This window comes from Bos indicus, chromosome 18, assembly GCF_029378745.1.
Source record: "Bos indicus isolate NIAB-ARS_2022 breed Sahiwal x Tharparkar chromosome 18, NIAB-ARS_B.indTharparkar_mat_pri_1.0, whole genome shotgun sequence".
NCBI lineage: Eukaryota > Metazoa > Chordata > Mammalia > Artiodactyla > Bovidae > Bos > Bos indicus.
Genome location: NC_091777.1, coordinates 14,364,721 through 14,386,187, shown reverse-complemented (window position 1 = coordinate 14,386,187; position 21,467 = coordinate 14,364,721). Strand labels below are relative to the sequence as shown.

The window sequence follows — 21,467 nt, the reverse complement described above, 5'->3', positions numbered from 1 at the left end:
GCCTGGGCCTGGTTTCCTCTGCAGAGAAATGGGCTCTGTCGGGTTGGAGCTGATTAGAGCTGTGGGGAGGGGGAGAGGGGCAAGCCCACCCTCACAGCCCCGCACTGCCACTGAAGGCCGACCAGAGGCCCAGCACCACAGGGCACCTGCTGGCACCCTGGATCCAGCCTCACCTGAATGCCACACTAGCAATTGCAAGGGCCTGGGCCATGGCTGCGCCTGCGCACGTGGGGCACCGGGCCCTGGACTTGGGGGGGGCCAAGCTGGGTGCTGCCTGGCCTTCTAGGCCAGCGTCACCATGGCTGGAGGTGTTTCCCGAACACTCGTCATGCACAACCTCCCTGCCCACCCCATTCCCATCACAGCAGGCGCCCACTCCACCGCCCATACACCAACCCACACAGGTTTAAAAGGAGCACTTGTGCCCCATGAGAGGATGCCGCACCAACTCGCCTTAAGGAGAGGGCACCTCAGAAGTAGCCCTGAGACAGGTGACATGCCCCCAGTGGTCATCAGCCCGCACTGGAGACGCTCGGGCACCAACAGCGCCCTCTCCCTGTCGTCAGGAGGACCCACAGGCATGGGAAGGGACGCATCGCTCACCCTGGGTTGCAGCTGTATCCAGAAACCCACCTCCCTGGCCACTGGGGGTGACCCCACCCGTGAAGCCCAGTGCCAGGGCAGTGCCGCCCGCCTGCCTGGGCACAGGCCAGGCTCAGGCCCAGCACTCAGTCCCTTGCTGCTTCCTCCCCTCAAATGCCCTTCTCTTTCTCTGCCTCACCAACTTCTCCTCCTTCACTGAAGGCCCGCTCAAAGAACCCTCCCCCAGGCAGCCCTTCCTTGGTCGCCCTGAGGGCTAGAGTCCCACACCACCTCCCCCAGGCAGCCCTCCCTGTGCTCCCATAAAGTTACCTCTTCCCTTCCCTCCTGGTCCCAGCACCTCATGTCTGTATCTCCTGACCTGTTTTGAGAGGCAGGAGCTCCTGGGTGGGGGTCTAGCCCAGGCCTGGCTCAAGGATTGAAGGGCCTGTACCCTGGGCTGAACACTGCCTTGGCCCATGCAGCTGAGATTGGGCTACTTACCAGTTCCGCCTGCCCGGGGGATGAGGCTCTGGTCTGGATGCTCCCGCGGAACGGGCCCCAGGACAGGCCCTCGGTGAGGCTGCAGCGAGCCCGCACACACCTCTGTCCGTCTTGCAGCAGTGGCTCCAGCTCGTCTACAGGGAGAGACGTCAGAGGTATGAGGAGGGCCTGCTGCCCAGGTTCAGTCCGTCCTTGCAGCCCCCTCACGCGGGAGCATTCAGGGGACTGAGGGCAGAGGAGGGCAGGCGACGGGTGGGTGGCCCTGTGGCCTGGCCCAGGTTACGAGGGTGGTGCTGGGTCCTGGGGGCCTGGCCAGACCCTGTGCTCAGACCTTTTATGAGGGATGGCAGGCTGCAGCAACCAGATAGCGAGGGGTGCTTGCCACTGAACCTGAGCAGGTGGGTGCACAGCTTGGGAACCACGGCTGCCACATTGGGATGCGTGTGCCTTGCACAGCTCAGGATGCACACACAGAGCCAGGTCACCCCCTCTGCCTTACATGGGGGCGACACTGCCGAGGATGACGATGCCGATGAGACTCACCTCCCGTCCCACCACACAATCCTCCCAGCCCCCTCCCATCGGCTTGAGTCCGAGATCTGCAGAGCGCACCTGTACAGGCAGCTGTGGAAATGCTGGTTTCCCACCATGAGTCAGGGACTGCATACCTCCCACCTCCTGGGGTTGGGGTGAGGTTGAGTGAGTCAGTCCTCTTAGCGCCTGAGCACAGGGCCCAGCAGGGGAGCCAGGGCAGGAGCTAAGTGTCCTGCCCCTGAGGTCCTTGGCACAGCCAGACCGTGTGCACCCAGGTGGTGCCATCACTCCCTGCAGGACCCCTGCCCACTTTCTGGAAAGGTCTGGACCGGATTCCTGCTGTGGCCTTTGGTCAGCAGCTGCCTTTCTGAGCAGTCTGCTGTGCTACTGGGGGTCGAAGGCTCTCAGGCTAAGGCCGCCTGTGCTGTGGCCGGGGTGGTGGCTCCTGTGGCTGGGGCAGCCACTGCAGGACTCTGTCCCGTGGATGTGGACTGCTGGCCTCTGCCGGGAGCACCCCCAGTCCCTCTCATGAGGCAGGACTTCAGGGTTGCACAGTGTCTGCAGTCAGGCTCCCAGGCTCGGCTGGGCCTTGCTGCACGACCCACATAACCTCGTGGGGTGACTACAGGGCGGCCCCTAAAGACACTGTACTGCAACCTGGGGGTGGGCCCTACAGCAAACGATGGGTGTCCTCGTGAGGGAGACACAGGAAGAAGCCCCTGTGAAGATGGGGCAGGGATTGTCATGACACAGCCGTGAGGACACTGTCCCTGGAGCCTCGGGGCAGAGCGGGACTTCAGCTCCAGAGCTGTGAGAGAGATTTCCGACATTTCAAGGCACCAAGGTTGTGCGATTTTCCCTGGGCCGCCTGGGAGAGACACACGTGGTAAGTTACCCACCCACAGGGAGGGGATGATGGTGGCCATGCCCCCACAGGGCGGTCCCTCCCCAGGCCACACGCCCTCTGCCCTGGAAGGCAGGGCCACCTCGTCCCTCGGGTGCCACCTGGGCCTACAGAAGCCTCATGTGGCCTGGCCTGGACCCCGAGCAAGCACTGCTGTGTCGGCCCCACTTCCTGGATCCCTGATCGGGCAGGCTGTGGCCTTAATGGGCCTGATTATCAGATAACTGCCGGCCTAATGGCACAGATAACGTGCAAATACGCCAGGAGGCCTGGCTAAAACGTTCTAACTGGGTCCTTGTCTTCCCCAGGGCTGATAAGGTGGCAGGGGACCAGGACGAGGCCAGGAGGCGGTGCCCTTTATCGGCCCTGTGGGGAGGGGCAGAGGCTGCCCTGTTGCTCTGTGGCCCGCCCACAAGGGGCTGTGTCCTCCACCGCGCACCAGGATGGCCTGGGTCCTGGCCAGGGCTCCGCAAGGTACTGGCCAGCACCGGTCACCTGTTCCTGCCCAAACAGCCCTGTGACGTCGGCTTTCCCCTTGTTCCCTCTTCCAGTACAGATGAGGAAACAGGCCCCGAGAGGTGGTGAGGCTGACAGTGGGAGGTCAGGATCTGAGTCCAGGCCCCTGCTCTCTAGGGCGTACCTGGGTCTCTGGTGCTCCACTTGGCTGGCCCCAGGGGGTGGGAATGTGGGGAGCAGAAGAGGCTGCCTAATAGCAAGCTTGCTGGGCCCTTGTGGGTGCTGCTTCCAAGGCTAGGGGGAGCCCACCAGGGTTAGGGTATACTGCCCATCCCTCCCATTGTCCCCACTGGAGGCAGGGGTCAAGGAGGAATCTTTCCGAACCCTGATGTGCGGACAGCCAGAGCTTTCAAGCCTCGTGGGGTCTGCACGCTCACAGGCCTCTGGAGCAGGGAGGCCCACGCCCCTCCCTGGGCTTCAGTTCTGCTGCTGGGGCCACGGACAAGCCAGGGACAGTCCTCTCACTGCCCGGGGCCTGTTCCTGGTTTGTCAGGCTGGGGACCTGTGTAGGAGACAGTGGTGTCCATCCGAGGCCAGCACCCACCTTCCCCAGAGGAGGAGGAGCAGGAAGTCGTTTCAGTCTTCCCAAGAGTGGTCGAGTCCCGCCCAGACCTGGGGACACAGCAGGGACGGGGTGTCTGGCCCAGGTCCCCACCATGGGCGGGATGGGGTGCAGCCCTGGGCCCCCAGTTCCCCCTGACTTGCTACAGCTGTGGGATCCTGAAGCCCCTCTAGCCCTGGCGGCCTCCTGGAGGAAGGGGCAGAGCACCCACCCACGCCACACCACAACAAACCGCCGGCTCCCTAATCGCGCCCCAGGGCTGGCGGCCCCCGCTCCCAGATAACAGCATGGCTGGTGCTTCCCGTGGCACCCGCTCCATCTCCTGGGTATCACGCACTGCCAGAGAGGACGGCTCCTGATAAAGGCATCCGTTCAGCACGATGAGGTAGAACCCATCACTTTGGGCTTGCTGGGGGCAGGCCCATGCCTGGGAAAGGCATGGAGGCCAGGGACCTGAGGGATGTGAGCTGGGGATCAAGCAACAGTCAATCAGAACCCACTTCCCTAGTCCAGGGGAGGCTATTCCTGAGAGGCTGGGCATTAGAAAGGGTACCCCTTGTGGGCAGAGTCAGGGCCACAGCAGGTGCCTGGCTCGGTGGGGCGAACATGGCTGGATCTCAGCCTCAGCTCACTCAGTGCACTTGTGCAGTGCACAACCTGTGCAGCTGTCCACGGTGGCCCTGGTCATGTTCAGCATCCAACCACTCAGATAACCTATTTCCGGCTCCCAGTTCCTGCCTAACCCCAAGCACAAGTCAAACAGGTGTTAAAGCCCAGTTAGCACCTATCAGAGACCCTTACCCAACCAGAAATAACTGTATCCAAAAAAGGGGTGAGGTGAGTGAGGCCACCTACTCCTGGCAGACTAGGTACTCAGTGAGAGCTCCATTCAAAACTGAGAATGAATTAAAGTACAAATGAGCAAGGAAGGGGCTGGGAGTGGCAGCTGACCAGGTGCATGACAGACAGGAAGACACAGCTATTTTTAAACGGCCCCTAAAGCTCCAGAGGATCTAGACACTGGTGGCCTTGGAGATGGTCAGCTCCCAACCGCACTCACAGGAAACTTGGAGCCAGGGAGGCCCAGGAGTGCTCAAGCCACAGTGTGAGGCCTGGCCAGGTGGGACCGGAACTGTCTTTGGACTTAACAAAGCGCCAGGTAGGTCCCTGGGGCAGAGCTGAGGGTGGCACATGCTCTGCCCTCAGAACTCCCAGGGAACATGGACAGCAGTGGCAGCGCCACTGGTGGGCCAATCAGGGTGGGCTTCCAGGTGGAGGTGTCCTCCGCCCTGGCAGCCTCCTGTGACCATGTCTCCATCTCCTCCTCCCAGCTCCAGAGAAGCTGGAGCAAGCAGGGAAGCTAGGACTCCAGCTCCAGCAAGGTCCTCGCGGAGGCCTCCCTGCCTTACCTACCACAGCCCCATCCCCACAGCTGGACACTGGGGGAATGATGCCATCTGCCCTGAGAACTAACATGGTCCTAATGGAGTTTCCGGCTTGTTTATTGAGCCTTAGCCAAATGTTTGCCATCACAGGGATTCCTCCCAGCCACGCTGAAGCTGCCCACCCCCCCCCCCGCCCCCCGCAACCCCCACCCCAGGCGTACAGGGGGAGAGAATGAGGTTCAGAGAGGTTAAAAGACTGGCCCAGGGTACACAGCTGGCTGGTGGGATTTGACCGGAGCCTAGCACGCTCCTGGTCAGGGCCCTGACACCCTTTTCTGGGTCTTTCTGGGTGGAGGCAGGAGGCGATAGAGAAGAGAGAGAGGGGAGAGGCTGCTGGGGGGCAGTGGGGGCAGTGGGCAGCCCCTGCTCTCCTGTCGCGGGCTGGCTCCTCCTGGTGTGGAGGAGGGGCAGTCCTGTGTGGCCTGGGTGGGCCTCCCCACGGGGGTCGGGCCATCACTGCCCGCACAGTGTCGGGACAGAGACTAATTTATTCTGGCAAACAACCCCACACACACTATTTCCAGAACAAACATGCCACGCTGGGATTCAATTTCACCCCCAAAGCTTGTGTGAGAGTCCCGATGAGAAAATTCAGCCTTTGCATATTTACATGATTTAAACATCTATTTAGGTCTCAAACTGCTTCAATGGCGTCCTGAGGGGCCAGAGAAAGGAGGCAGGACTGGGCATGGCCACCCCAGGCCTGGCGTGGGAGCCCAGCAGATGGGGTGGCGGCCGGGAGCACTGGGGTCTGGAGTCCCAGCCCAGCCACTGCCTGGCTCTTGCTGAGCCTCGGGTCACCTGCTGGGCTGGTGGCTCCGAGAGTAAAGATGGTGCCGGTCAGCACGTGCGCCCGGCACGCCCCCTCCCCTGCGCCTGGGTGTTTCCACACCTCTGGTCCTGCCAGGGCTGCGGAGAGCTGTCCTCAGACTCGGCCCTGCCCCCAGCTCTGTCCCACAACCTGGAGTCCTTGGCGGCCTCCTTCAACAACAGGCAAAACAAACAGTGAGGAGGCTCTGGTCTGCCTGTGCTTCCTGCTGGAGTGGCCCAGAGAGCTCAAGCAACCTGCTTGAGGCTGCTCAGCAAGGGCTGCCGCCACCTGACCAGACCCGAGCTCCTTCTTGAGGGAGCATCTGGGGCCTCAACCCAGACCATCTGGCTGCGGAGCCCACAAGCCCAGCCACCCCCAGGTCCGGCCGAGCCACGGCCCGCTGGCCGCTTGGCAGTTCTGACCGAAGGGTCCTGATGTCCGCAGGAGTGTCTGTGAGCCCAGGCCTGCCCCGCGCCCTGCTAGCTGGCCCCTCCTTCCAGGGGCCGGGCTCCATCTGTGCTAATGGCCAGTGGCCTCCAGGGTACAAAGGCCAGCCACCCGGCAGTCCCCGCCCTGAACGGTGGGCTCTGGGATCGGTGTGTGGGTGCCCACCCTGGGGTCACTGCCAGAACCCACTTATCTAATCAGCCTCATCGCTCCCGCCCAGCCCTGCCCTGCGGCTCCCGGGGGCCAGCTGGCCCCGGCTTTGTCGGGAGCGGCCCTATCTCAGGGATCACGCTGTTTGCCTTTGATAAAAGTCACAGAAAAGGGAGAGAAGGAGTGAGAGGGAGATGAAGAAAACCCTAGAGTGAGCAGGCTCCACCCTGGCGGGTTCTAGAACTCTCCAAGGGCCTGGTCCCAGAGGAGCACGTCCCGCACCAACGTGTAAGCAGGCCGAGGGGGCGTGCGCCTCCCTCAAGGTCACACGGTAGGCCAGGTGGTGGGGTTACCCTGGCCAGGTAGGGTGGGCACCACCAAGGCTGTGGGGGCCCATCTGGACACACAAGACCTGGAGCCGGTCACCTTCCCTCCTGCTCTGTGGCCGTGGAGTCTCTGGGCTGGGAGGGGAGGGTCTGTCTATGCCGGTGCTGAGGCCCTGCCCGTGTGTGGCTCTCCTGTGATCTGGCTGGAAGGGCACACTGCGCTGGCGGACGGCAAACTTCCATCATCTCCTCGGAATGCTCCCACCCTAGGTCCTACCTGCTGGCCTGCTTTTGATTCCTGTTTACAGACGGGGGAACACGGCCCAGAGGGGGGGACTGGGGACAGGCCAGGAGGGGGACCCAGGTCCTGCGGCACAAGCAACGCTGTGGGATGTGCCCGGGTGAGCCAGCGAGGTCAACGTGCATGGTGGGCAGCCAGCTGCTCAGCAGGAGGCCCACACATCTGCTGGAACCATGTGGCTTCTCCCACCCGGGCTGGTGCCCCAGGCTAGGTGGCAGCAAGACTCTCACCCTGGCTGCTGACAGGTGGCTTTCTCTAAGCTGTCCCACCCTGTAGGCCTCAGGACCAGAAGATGGCCTGGATCAGGCCACACCTGAATCCCGCATGGGAACTAAAAGGGGCGGAGCTTGAGCCTGAGCCTGCTGTCCCTAGTCACCATGTGCCTTTTGGACAGACGCAGGCTCCCAGCTGTGACTCACGAGGACAAAGTGTCAAAGCTCTGGGGTAAAATTGGTGGGGTCTATTTCTGCCACTCATTGCAAGGCAAGGAGAACATGTCTTGGAGAGGTCAGGGGATGGTCTTAGGTCACAGGGCCAGCAAGCAGCACAGGAGGGTGAAGCCCAGATCTCCCTGACCCCAACCCACGACCCCACCCAGGCAGTATGCTCTCGCTCACAGCAAAGCCAGCACAAGCAGAGGCTGAGCACTCTGGGCCCTAGGCACGATCCTGTCTCTGTTCCACAGGGGAGCTGAGCAGGGTGGGAAGCCATCCTGACCCAGTCCTGCACACAGGCCCAGCCCTGGAACCCTGGGCCCACAGCAGCGGCGTAGCCAAGATGGAAGGAATAACCTGAAGCGTGTCTTCTAGATAAGACAGCTCAGGGAGACACTGGCTCAGAGCAAAGGCGCTTGAGTGCTTGGAGGATTAGTGGCTCTTTGGGGCCGGGTGAGGGTTTCCCCTCTGCCTCCAGCCTGGGTGCCCCCAGGGAGCCCCTTAGAGTACCTGGACCCTGGCAGGAGAGCCTAGAACCAGCAGAAACAGCTGGAGGAGCTGGGGGCATGTATGAAAACGGTGACGGGCTGTAATGAATTAAGAACTGTATGGCATACACCGGGGTCTCTGGCCTTGTGGGGGTAACTGGATGCTGAGACAGAGCCAGGCTCTGGTTCCCACAGGACCACGACCTGCTGGAGCCCAGTGCTGCCTGCCGCCCCTCGGCCTCAGATGCCACTCTATCCTACACCCGCTCTGGGGGCCGAGCTCCACCAGATCTCTGCTGTGTAGTTCACTTTACCAAGGGTGTGGCTCTGGAGCTGTGGCTGTGACCAAGATGATGCCCAATTCACTGACAGGGAAAGTCAGATGAGAGGACGCCTGGGAGCTGCCCCTGTGGCCCCTGCATGCCGCGGGGCGCACCGCCGCTCGGGGGTCTCCCACTTGTCTGCCGGCCTGGTGCCCTCTGCCAGCACTCCTGAGTTCCAGGCTGGGCAGAGGCTGAGCCTCCCTGGAATGAGATGGCCTTCTCATTCCAGGCCAGAGGTTTTCAAAGGGCTTTGAGCCCAGAAACTCCTTCGCAAGAAGCTGCCCACAGACCCTGCACTCACAGCGGCAGGTGGTGGGGGCGGGGCTGGAGCTCAGACCCAGAGGACCCCTCTCAAGCCCCTCCCTTGGGGTGGGGCACACCTGCCGCCTGTGTCTCATGGGGACCGCCTAGTGCGGGGTGGAGCCGGCAGGCAGGCAGGTTCCCCAGAGCCGACGGCAGAGGGGGCTGGTGGGGCGGCACGGAGGCCCGTCCATCATGGGCCGGTGGTGCCAGGCACCACAGGGCCTGGGCCAGGGAGGGCCCTTCAGTGGGCAGGACCCTGGACACTCTGGCTGGGGGCCTTTGTTCCCAAGTCCCCTCATGCAGCGGGGTGCCTCCACCAGCTCACTGTGCCCTGAGCTGCCTCCAGCGCCAAGGGGCCCATGTGTGCATTTTAGTGACTCTCAGTCTCCCCCTAGAACGTACCCATTGGGCAGGGGGCACTGGCGGCTGGCTGTGTCTGACAGCGCCTGGGTGCAGCCCACCCTGTGGGCATCTGTCTGCAGGACAGTGGCAGGGGGGCAGACCTGAAGCTGAGCACCCGGGCCCTGCTGATGAGCCACAGGCCTGGGAGAAGGGGCAGCTGGTCGTGTGGGGCCGGGGGGTAGGGTGTGCCCCCATGCCCGCCCACACATGCCCTGAGCCCCCAGATGGATGGAGGCCCAGAGCCACCTCTGGGGCTCCCGCTTCCCATCTGTGAAGAGCTGGCACACGGAATGGGCAAGGAGGGGGACATGCTGGCCCCTGGGCCTGGAGTCCACTGTGGACTGGCCCCACCCACCAGCGGGTGACGCCAGCCCCCAGGTGCTGAGCCCCTGCCCACCCCCACCCCGCCAGCTGGTGCTGTGACTCTCTTCCTATCGCTGGGACATCGCTGGGATTATTGATTTTTTGACACAGAACAACAGCCTATCTCTATCGGGCTGAACCCTGGCCCCGGCTAATGGCAGACTGGGACTGTCTGGGGAGAGCCAGCAGTGCAGGGTGGGGCCGGCCCCACACCAGGGTTCTGACTGACCCCCCTCGCCCACCGACCTGTGGGGCCCCATGGCCTCAAAGTAGGTGGCCGCATGGTCTCTCCAGCCTTCCCGAAAAGCTTAAAAGAAGATAAGAACTGTCCTGGTCTCCAGGCCTCAGCCTTCCCATCTGTGGAGTGGGCAGAGGGCCCCAGGAGCTCTGGGCCCTGGGACTCTGATCTCGGGAGAGACCTGTGGCCTGAGAAATCGGGTGGGGGGGGGTCCCTGGTTCTCCCTAGCCCTGCCTGCTCCTGGAGGGGTGGGCTGGAAGCAGGAGCTGTGATAAGGTAAGGAAAATACCTCCTGTGCAAACAGCTTATCAGGCTCCTATCAGCCTGGGCGTCCTAGCCCCGGCCCTGTTTTCCAGGGGCCAATGCCACCGAGGGCCTTTCTTTCTGGCCGGCTTCCAGCTCACCACCTCTCAGTTGGCCCGGCTGGCCCCGACACCCCCTGTACCCTGGGGCCCCACCCACCTGCCCCTTGGGCCCTGTCTCTCTACTGTGAATGGGCAGGAGAGGTGGGCATGAAGGCAGCTGAGGCTCTAGGCCAAGGCTGGGTGGTTGGGAGGGTAAAGAGAGGGTGCCCACCCTGCCACTGCCAGGGCACCACCACAGGATCCTTGGCACCACCCCAGCCTGGCAGGGGCCCACTCCGGCCCTGAGGGCAGTGGTGGGCACTGAGGTTGGCCAACATCATCGAGGAAGTTGCCACACCACACGACCCCGCAGGGCCGGCCCCTAGGGAGTAAGAATCTCCCTTGGGAGAAGCGCTGGCAGACCCTGTGTGAGCACCCTTGGGCCACTCCACCCACGGAGGAGGCTGAGCCCGGGGATGGCTGTGTCACCCAAGGCCCCAGGGCTCTGGGGCACTGGCCCAGGGCACCTGAGGATGACCCAGCATGAGGCCGGTCCCAGGAACTGTGAGCCCCTCTCAGGAGCTGTGCGGACCTGCAGACACCTGCTCCCAGGACGCGGATGACTCAGTCCTCAAGCTACCACGTGCCCTGGGGGTGGCGATTCTCTGCGTTCACAGAGGTGGAGACCGAGGGTCAGAGGGGATCTGGCCACGCAGTGTGGTGGTGACTGAGTTCAAGCCCAACCCCTGATTCCTGTCCAGCCCTCTGTTCTTCCTGCCCCTGTGTGTGTGTGTGTGCGTGGGGGGGGTGGGGGTGGTGGGCAGGGCGGGGCAGGGGCTGAGGAAGAGGCGGCTTAGAGGACAGAGGGCCCTGCTTCCTGCACACAGCGGTCCCCGGCCAGCCCCAGCTCCAGACACAGAGCCCTTCTCTGAGCCTCTGCCCAGGAGCCTCCAGGGCACCCCCGCTGACCCTCCACAGAGCACATGTGTCTGCACCCCACGGCTGGGCTCCACCTGCTCTCTGCCTCGGGACCCGCACCTCTCTCATCTGCTGAGGTGATGGCTCCTGCCCTCTCTGTCAGGTCCCGGGCCCACAGGAGAGGCAGAAAGGCCTGGGACTGGGGGGGAGGCGGCGGCAGTAGGCACACACAGCCTGGCAGGGTGTCTGTGCGCAATCCGTTTTTTTGGGAATCATTTCTCCCTTTACGTGTGGACATTTTGCAGAGCCGCAGAAATAAAAACATTGATGGCTTACTATCTTCCGCACGCGGTGATGACTATCCACACCACCACACCGCCCTACGCCTGTCTGCATTTGAGATTATTTTTTCTGGGGTAAATTCCTAGAAGTTGAACTGCTGAGTCAAGGCAGGGGCATCTGAGCACCCTGAGGGGCTTGGGCGGCTCTGGCCTGAGCACCTGAGTGTGTGGGCACTCGCGGGGCTGCGGTGGCCAACTTGCACCCACTGCGCCAGCAGCTCCCGGCCCCACGGAGACCACAATGGACCTGGGACCTGGGCTGGCTGGCTAGATGCCAGGGCCACCTAGTGGAAGGGCGTGTGTGGGGATGGGGTCGGGGAGGGGTGGACACAGAGGCTCTGTCTGGAGGGGGAGGGGTGGCCAAGGCAGCAGGACCCCTCCCCCCAACACACAATATGCCCCGATAGCATCGCTCATTTCAGGCCCCGCTCGGCCCCTTCGGGCAGGATATGACCAGCCCTCGAGCCGATGGCAGCCCCTTTGTCCCATCTCCAGGCACCGATCTTATCGGTGGCGTCCACTGCTGTAGTAATGGAAACACGCGGTGAGGAAATAAGAAGTTAGCGCGCAGACAGAGCACTAACAATAAATAAATAAATAAATAAGGAGCCCAGCGCCGCGTGAGAGGGGCTCAGGGACACTGTTAGATCGGGAAGGCCGGGTAGGCGGCTCCCCTCCTGGTCTGGCTGACCCTCTGCAACTTGCCTTCCTCACCTGTCAGGTGGGCCGGCCAGAGTCGCCTGCTACCTGGTCTGCGGGGAGATCCCAAGACAGACAGAGCCGGGCATGAGGGCGGCCCTGCCCCAGTCTGCCCCCGACCCCTGGGCCGTGAGCCCAGGTCATCCCAAGGTGCCCCCCGTGCGGGCTTGGAGGGGGCCCCATGTCACATACACCACTCTGCCGCCCCGCCCGCCATCCTCAGCCCTCCTGGCTCTTCCAGATGGCCCGAGTGTCCGGTCTCCCGTCCCACAGATGTGCGGCCCACGTGCCAGGCCACACACCCAGTAGGAGTGGGGACGGCGAGAAGTCAGACTGTCCTGATGCCCATGGTCAGTGGGCCCCCCCAGCCAGGAGTAGCTGGACGGTCACCAGTGCTGGTGGCAGTAACCACGGCCGTGCAGGTCCCTTGCCAGCGAAGGCGCTGACGACAGTCAGGGCACAGCACGGCCCTAACCGCCTGTCGTGAGGCCGGCCCAGCGTTGGGCATCCTCCTGTGTGTGGCCTGCGCATTCCATGGGAGGTGGTGGGGGGAGGTGAGCTGAGGCGCCCCAGGCCACAGTGGGCCCAGGAGGATGAGGAAGCACACTTCCGGGAGGGGTCGCACTCTCCAGGGGCTCCAGGCGGGGCCGGGTGGCCCCGCACCCCTGATGTCTGGAGGCCCTGGCGGGACAGGCGGACGCTCAGACGCCCGGCCTCGGGGTTGGGGGCAGCCAGGGCAGGAAGCGGGCGGGAGGGCGGAGGAGGAAGCCGGCTCGATTAGCACTCGCGGCAGAGATAGGCGGCCCAGCCGCAGATAGCCACTCCCGGAAGGCGGTGAGGTCAGCGGCCAGGCCTGGGCCCCCACCCGCCGCCAGGAGAGCGGGATCTGGGCCTGGCCACACTCCCCACAGGGCACCCCGCGCCCCCTCCATCTCCACCGGCACAGGGTCCGTACCTGCCCACTAAGGGGCCTGGAGAACCCTGTGGGGCTGGGCTGGGAGGGGGGACTACAGGGCCCAGCCCCGGTCACCCCGCGTCTCTCTGGGCCTCAGTGTCCTCGCCTGAAACACGGGAGCATGGTGCCTGCCACCACATTTCAGGGTCAGCCTTTTCACGGGTCTCTCGTGTCCACACCGGAGCCCCTAAAGTCCACTCACCACAAGGCCGCTGGGCCGGCCCGAGTGGTCTCCCCGCCAGGCCCCGCACCGGCCGCGCGGGTGGGCCATCTTCCCCGGTGTCTGCGGGGCTGGCTCCCCCTCCGCGGAGCTCCTGGTGCAGACCCCCGAGGGCAAGAGGCATGCACCCCTCACCACGTGTGCCCCTTCTCGGTCGCCTTCCCTGCATATCTTCTGGGCCCCTGCTGACCGCTCTCCGCATAGTCCGTGGCGCTGGGACGGCTGGGGCTCCCGCAGGGTCCGTGACAAAGACTGGCACACAGTAGGTGCTCAATGAATGAAAATGGGAGCGAGTGAGTGGACAGGCTGTGTGGCGGGCAAGTCCAACGGGACGGTGGGCAAGTCTTGCTAAAGAGCGGTCCGTGGATTGCCGGCCCTGCCCATGGGTCCTGAGCCCTCGAGTGACCCGAGGCCCAGGCCTTTGTCGGGGTGGAGGTTTAAGTCAGAACTGGGCCAAAGGGTGGCTTCTACTAGCCGGACTGAAGGACCACTGACCACAGAGGGGGCTACTCAGGGCTGAGGGGTCAGCAGCGTGGTCTGGGGGGGGATGGGCCATGGCCTCAGCCCCCCTCAGGGTGGCGGGGGCACAGGCCCTCTGCTCAGGGCCCTCCTGGGGTGTTGTGTGTGGCCTGGCACCTGGGCCTCTGGTGCCCACTGGGCGGCACACGACGCAGCATCCAGGTGGGCCACACCAGCCAGAAGGAGGGACCTCGGGCTGACGGCCCCCGCTCAGACTTGGCCCCGGGGCTCTCCCACAGGGCCCCACTGGCCAGGGGTTCAGGCCGCTCCCCTAGTCTGGGGACTGATGCCCTGGGGAGGGGGCTTGAGAGGGGGTCAAGGAAGAGCTCAAGTGGGCCCGTCAGGGTCACAGCCAGCCAAAGCCCGGGACCCTGAACCCCATTTCCACGAAAACCACCTACAGAGTGGGATCCCCCTGCTCTCTGAGACCGTCCCGGTCAGCGGTCCCCAGATGGCGGCCGGCTCCCCTCACTTTTCTGGTCTTTGCTCAAACGCAGCTCAGGCCGCCCAACTCAGAACTGCCCTTCAGTTCATTCCAGGGCCTTACCCCCTCAACTCCCCTGGACATGTGATGCTTTTACTTCCTTATTATTTAGTCTCTGTCTCCCTGATCAAAACAACAGCCCCCTGGGGGGCCAGGACGATGCTGGCACTGAGCAGGCGCAGGAAGCACAGGTTTGTTGAGCGAATAAACGACCCCCTTCCCTGGCCCACTCCTGGGCTGCAGACTCCCACTCCTTGCTCCTAATGGCCCATGTCACCCGGACACACCTCCCCTTTCCAGCTGGCGGTGCGTGGTAAACACCTGGGAAGGAAGGTCACTGCGGAGACCAACGACCCCCTCCTCGGTGCGCCCCCTCCCCGCTGCTCCAGTCCTTGTCCACTCAGCTGTGAAGGGGGTCAGGATGGGTGGAGGGCCCTCTGGACGGGGGTTGGGGGTGGTCTCAGGGAACATGTCTCTCTGGGGACATCTGCTGTGGAACAGAGGTGGCTCCTGACAGAGCTCCTGGCTCTGGTCTCTAGAGCTGACCCCAGGCTGACCCCCACAGCCCGCCGTCGCCCCCTCCTGTGCCCCTCCCCCCTGCCCGCTAATCTAAGATAAATGGGCCTATTGGGCCGCAACGCCAGGCCCAGTGATAACACAAAATAGCTGAAATGATTTTTCCCACCCACACATGCCGAGCGGGCGGGAGGGGCCGTGCGGCCAGGCTGTATCAGCCCATCTCCCCGCTGTCCATCAGGACGGGCCGTCCTGCCTCAGCCGCCTGCCCACCACCGCTGCCCGATAACAAACCTTGAGGTCTGCAGAGAAACTCCAGGCGGCAAGATTAGTCCACTGAGTGCACCCAGACGGCCAGCCCGATGCCCTTGTGCACGCTTCTGGGTGAGAATGCCGGGCCTCCGGCAGACCCCCGGGACCCTGCACAGAGAGGGAGCGGCTCCGGGGCCCAAGTGGAAAACTACAGCTGCCACACCCGCCCCTGCTCCCAGAGGTGGTGTCCACTAGCCCACTCTCCACGCAGCGGCCAACCAAATGGCCTGCTTCACACCCACCCCATGTTACAGCCAAGGAAGGGGACGCATCTCACTACAGTCCATGGCCTTGAGCCCAAACCCTGACCCATCCGTGTCCTGTCCTGTCTCTCCCCAACCCCGCTCCAGCCGCACCCATGCTGTCCAAACCTCAGGGCGTTTGCATGTGCCCGCTCCTCACCTGAACACCCTTGGCCCACTCCAGTGTATTCTTTAGGCTGCACCTTGGGGGTGGGGTACACCTATGGTGCTGTCCTGGCCTGACCACCTGGCTGTCCCCTCTGCTGACCTGCGGTGTGGTGGGGACATGACCAGCCTTCCCATCTCAGCCTCAAGAGCCCGGGATGAAGCTGAGAACCAAGAAGGTGACACCTCATGTTTGGTCATCTGAATTTTGTCCTGTAAACAGAGGTCACCAGGAAAGAATTCCAGGCCCTGATACACTTACAGGTGAAGAGACTGTTCCTGGGGCTCTGACCACACTGTCAGGTCATGGGCCTGGCCATCTGTGGAGTGCAGGCCACCCTCAGGGCCACTTGACTAGCCACCAGAGCTGGTGGGGAGCCCTGGGGTCCCCTAGGTTCACCCCTTCGCTCCCCAGCTACTCACTGCCCCTGAAGTAGACAGCCCTGCACTCAGGGGTGTCTGAACCACGCTGCCTCCCGGACAGGCATGCGGAGAACTGGATGGTACGTGCTCACGTGGTCTGCCCCAAGCAAGTCCCTGGGGGTAGGGGACCCCCACGAGGTCTGGCTGCAGAGGCTCTCGGGTCCCTGGGGGCCCAAACCCAGCCCAGCCCCCACTCACTGCTCTCTCTGTTTCTCATGCCCCAGCCAGGAGGCTGAGGCCATGCCAACCGCCACTGCAATGGGGGCCACGAGGTGGGTGATAGGGCCAGGACCCTCCACAGTTGAAGGGGACCCTCAGGGCTCGCAGCCCTCCCGGGGGCTGCCTGTGTGCCCAACCCTCTGCTTTTCCTGCACATTAACTGGGGAGGCAAAGGGGGAGCCTGTCACTGGGGCCACGGAGCACAGGCAGGGCAGGGCCGTCACAGATGCGAGGTGGGGATTTCAGATTATAACTCCCAGCCATCTGCATATCGGAATTCTAAACAGCCAGCCCCTTGCACAAACAAGGTCATTTCAAAGATAAAAACACTCGGCTCTCCGGGTCCCTACCGTCTGCCCCTTTCCTCTACCCTCTCACTTGGGCTGGTGGCTCAGCGGGAGATGAGGACAGTGCCAGGCAGGGCAGCCCCCGCCCAACACCCCCTTCCCATTGCGGACTGTAGCCGCCCCACAGACTCAAAACTGGGGGTAGGTCCCTGCTCTGCTCTCATTCACTTTCCCAGTGGCGGCCCCAAGGGACCCCCTCTCCCGGGACCAGACCCTTCCCCCTGCACCCTGCTCAGCACCCTGGGGTCCTGGCGCATTCCTCTCCCACATCCATGCGGACCTGCTGACCTCAGCGCCTTCGTGCCTGCGAGCCCCTCGGGGTCTCTTTTCTGGCGAGGACCCGCCTCTCCTAGACAGTCCACGGAGCTGGTGGTGTTTGGGTACCATGAGGATGGGGGTGCCCCGCCCACCTGGTATGGCCTCCGCACCAGCCTCACCCCCAGTGCTGCTGCCCCTGCCACTCAGAGGAGGGGAGCAACCTCTCTGCGGACCCAGTCCAGACCCCGGGCTCCTGACGGTCAGCGGGGACCCTGGCCAAAGTGCCTGTTACCAGCAGGGGCTCCTCCCTGCTCCGTGGTCTCACACAGCGGCTTCTCCCCCAGACCCTCCCTGACCCAGAGAGGCCTGGGCCCTCCCAGCAGATTCACAGCACTGAGTGGGGAGCTGGCTCCGCTCTGTATGGTTATAAAGATGAGGAAACCAAGCCCAGAGAGGTCAGGCAACCTGCCACAGTCACTCAACAAAGCTGGCCCCAGGCCTGGGCAGGCAGGTCCCGGCCTCTCAGCACAGCTGGGGCTGGACAGGGCTCCCCCTGAAGCAGCTGCACTTGAGAAGTGGCTGCCCGCAGCTGACGACGCTCGTGACGTCTCAAGTGAAGCAACATCTGGAGCGCCTCCCCACCTGTTTCTGGAGCTCTGGGGTCGTGGTGGGGTGGGGGAGCTGGCGTGGGGAGGAGGGAGCTGGTGTGGGGGCAATAATGGTGCTGGAGTTGACAGGCCCCTCACATACCCTGCGGCCCCGACTTTGCTGTGTGTGTGGTGCAGTGCAGAGTCCCCTGGGAAGAGCGGCCGGAAGACCTCCCTTCTGCGTGGGCTGGGGTGTCTCCTGGGGTCTTTGCTCAGGGCCTGGACCCCTGCAGGAAGGGCAGCTGCACCAGACCCACACGTGGCTGCAGAGAGGCGTGTGGCCCAGCCTCTCTGCCGGGTTGAGTCACCTGCCCTGGGACCTCGCGGTCTCGGCCCGCACCTGGCATGGGTCTGACCCAGGAGCTGTCCTGGCCAGCGGAAGACAGCGGCCAGAAAGGCAAGGTAGGGGGCAACCCCCTGCCGGGGCCGCACCATGTGTGAGCGAGCCAGCCAGTGGCCCCCAGAGCCAGGCCGGACAGGGTGTGTGTGATCCCAGCTGGTGCCCCCATCCCGGAGGGAAAGGCAAGGTTCCACTCCCCAAACCCCAGCCTGACAAGCCAGGTCCCCAGCGTGGCAGTCCTCACGTGGGATGGGGCAGGAGGAACAACCGGATGTCAAGCGATCCTCAGATGGGGAGCGGGAGACAAGCACAGGCAGGGGGTCAATGGGACCGTGCGGGAGGGGCCAGGGAACCACCAGAGCCCCAGGACCTGGCGAGGAGTGGCTGCACACCCCTTCCCCTTGGCTGGTCGGACCCTGGGCTGGGCACTGCCCTTGGGGACGCCGATCCAGCCGGCCCCGGCAAGGCCTGCCTCCCATCGCCAGCGGGGCGGCCCCTACAAGATAAGAGCCCACGGGGCCTCTCTGGCTTCCCGGCCAGGCGATAAGTGTGGCCTGTTTGGGGTCTGATAGAGGACGGCCACCACGGCGGTTGGCCAGCGGCCGCTTATCGGCCCATCGCTGCCCACTACACAGAAATTCCTATCTGCAGGAGCCGACAGGGAGCCCCCCCGCAGCCCCCCGAAGATGCAAATAGCGCAGGAAGCTCCCGGGTGCACCCACCCGAGCCAGGCCCCCACAGCTGCCCTGGGGCCAGGCCCTGATCTCCAGGGGCCTCTGCCTTCCCATCTGTAGAACATGGATGTGGATGCTAAGAAGGCCGCGTGGTGGGTGGTGGCCGACGCAAGACAGCTGGGCCGGCGTCCACACACGCACAGCCCGAGCTCCAGAGCCGGGCTGGAGTCTGGTGTGCTGCCTCCGGGCAGTGACGTGGATCAGCCCCAGGGCTGCTCTGAGGACAGCCCGGCCTTTCGTCCCCGCGGTCATGCTCCAGACTGCAGCCTCAGGGTCCAATGCCTGGACTGGTGGTGGTCCCTGGAGTGTGGGAGCCATGGGGCCAAGGCAGGGTTGACTTGGAGTCTGTAGCTGCCTTTTTGTTACCTCGCCCTAGACCTGGGGAAACTGGGGCAGCAGAGTGGACCCCAGCCCCCCAGCTCTGTCCCCCGTGTGTGGAGAGGCCTGGCCCCGCAGGTGGGTGTCCAGCTCAGCCGTGCCCAGCTGGTGGTGCGGGCTGCGTAGACATGTGGCCTGAGGCCTGTCCCTGGCCAGGTGCACTGTGTGTGGAGAAGGCATGCTGTGGGCATGGCCGGCCAGGGCTCCTGGGGCCCCTCCCCGCCTGTCATTGGGTCACTGAGGTGATAAGGGGGCGGCCGAGGAGTCCCGACGGCAGTGGAGTGGCTGTGCTAACGCCCCTTCCAGCGCTGGGCTAGCATGGGGGCCCCGGCCTGTCTGACCCAGGGTGCTCTCTCAGTGGACTGACTCACCCCTGGCCTTGAGTCTGTGGTCGCGGTTCCCATCCTGGTTGTGACCAGCAGCCAACCCTACCCTCTCCAGGCCTCAGACGTGCACATACGGCAAAGAGGTAAGCAGGGAGCCCAGAAGACACACGAGCCCCTCATCTCTTTGGTGCCCTGCAGACATCACTAATCAATCCAGCCCTCTTTCACTGGCACCTCGGGATCACGATGAGGTTCACAGGGCTACTCGAACTGAACTGCAGGAGAGCATCTCTAACACCCCTGGGAGACCGTGGGGGTCCTCTCTGCCGGGGTGAGGTCTTCCCAGCCCCCATAGCTGAGGCCCTCGCCGTACGTCCCCTGCGACCTCCCTCCCCACACTGCTGGCTGTGCTGGTGTCACAGCTCCCCAGGAGCCTGTCTGCTCAGAGTTGACGTCCGGTACACAGCAGGTGCTCAATACATGCTACGTGGCCATGCGCCTGGCCCAGGCCCTGCGTTCACCAGGGCCACGCCTGCCCCCCCTCACCTAGTGGCCCCCACTCGGGGCCCTGACAGCCAGCCACGCTGTGCCCAGTGAGCCACCTTAGCTCCAATTAGGACGCGCCCAGCCCACCTGCGACTCAAGCTGGTGGAGATGGGCGCCTCTGGGAGGGCCTGGTGGGCCCCGAGCTCACAATTCTAGCTACAAATGGGGTGGGGTGGGGCGGGGCAGTGCTGGGAGGCACAGAACCGATTCAAAGACATGCCCTTCATCCAGGAACCTGGGGGGCTGGAGCCGCCTCCTGTCTCCCCTCCCACCCTCTGAGGCCGGAGCCCCTTCCTGGCTGGCAAGGGCCTGGCAGGCGGGCCCCTCCAGATCCACACCCCTACCACCCTGCCTTGGCCCTGCTGCTCCTGCCTGGCGGATGCCCTTCCCGTCTCTCGGCTGCTCCGCTGTCCCCGCCAGACCACAGCCTGCCTCCAAGGAACCCTCAGAGGCCCGTCCACTTCGTGGGGCCCCGGTTTAGCTCTGAGCATCGGTACAGCTCGGTGCCCCATCCAGGGAACCTGCGGACCCACAGGCCGGCTGGACTTTGGGACAGACGTCAGGCTTGGGCCCAACAGTTCACCACCCACCTCCTGGCCAGTATAGCTGGCCTGTCCACCGCGCTCCACCCCGTGCCGTCAGGTGGCTGGTTCTCAGGACCCCCCACTGGCTGGGCCCCAGGGCCGCCCTGCGAGGCAATGCTGCCAGACCCGGCCGCAGGCGCGCTTACCTGGCCCACTCCAGGGGCTGCTGGCTGCCTCCTCCTCCGGCCTCATCTCTGGCTCCCGATGCTCTGGCTCCTCGGGGCCTCCTGGGGACGTGGGGGCCGGCGGCAGTGGAGGGGGTGGAGGATTAGCGTCTGCGGAAAGGAGACCAGTAGGTTCCCTGGAGCCTCAGGACACCGAGGTGTCTGCCCACCCCAGCCCGCGGCCGCGAGGGATACTGAAGCCAGGTGGGTGAGCGTGTGGCCACGGTGACCCCCTCACCCAGGCTTCTTCAAACTGGGGGGGTACGATCAGACATCTCAGTTCCGCCACCCAAGCCTTTTAAAAAAACAAACCCTCAGCCCCTCATTAACTGCAGCAGTGATAGGCGCCCTCCCCGCTGTTGTTAATAATTAGAGCGTGGATGGCCTCTCGGCACGCCCAGGCCAGCGGGCACACGCGCGGCCCAGCTCCCGGTCTCCTCGGCTGGCAGCTGGGGGCCCCTCCACCAAGCCCCGCACCCAATTCCAGCCCAAAGGGCATATTTGCCTTCCCTACTGGACCGATAACCACGGCGGCCCCCAATCAATGAGGTCCCATAAAAGCCCCCCCTTGGTGACGTCACGCACCCGGCAGATTATTAATACCGCGATAAGGGCTGTGATTAACATCGAATAAATCAATCACACGGTATAAAAGTCCTATTATTTTTGGCTATAAATCAACGCGGCTGGCATCTGAGCTCCAGCCACTGCGCGGGAGCCACGCTGGGCCCGCCCGACAGGCAGACATTGCTCCTGCCGCCTTATCACGCTCATCAGCGCGTTATCACCACAGTCTGTGCCAGGTGCAACCCCGACTGTTTTTTCCAGCTCCTCCCCGGGCCCGCCCCCACTCCATGCAGCCCAGCTCCCAGATCAGATAAGGGACCCGGCTCCCCGGGGCAAAGTCCACCAGGAACCAGCCGCTGGCCCTCTGGAGAGCGAGGCCCCCGTGAGCTCGCAGCACCTGATGGTGATGGAGGTGGTGGTGGAGGCCCCTCGCCACACCCTGGGCCACTGAGGGGCTCAGGCCCAGTTACAGATGTGGAAACCAAGGCTCAGAGAGGGCCGAGGTTGGGGCCAGGCTGGGGTGGGCGGGGCGGGTGCTGGCTGCAGTGCTAAGTGACTGATGGAGATGATGAAGGCAGAGACAGAGACA

The 21,467-nt window shown here is 63.9% G+C and overlaps 1 protein-coding gene across 2 annotated transcripts in view; it reads right to left on the bottom strand.

The window, feature by feature from the left end:
* The window catches only part of ZFPM1 (zinc finger protein, FOG family member 1), a 61,736-nt gene that overhangs the window by 14,187 nt on the left and 26,082 nt on the right, over positions 1-21,467 (bottom strand). Inside the window, exons 3-4 of one of the 2 annotated variants that reach the window (XM_070770436.1) lie at positions 20,294-20,422; positions 1,084-1,217 (exon numbers count right to left, since the gene is read on the bottom strand). In XM_070770436.1, the coding sequence (XP_070626537.1) occupies positions 1,084-1,217; positions 20,294-20,422 (263 nt within the window). The remainder of the gene's footprint in view (positions 1-1,083; positions 1,218-20,293; positions 20,423-21,467) is intronic. The other variant, XM_070770437.1, reaches the window with a different exon arrangement.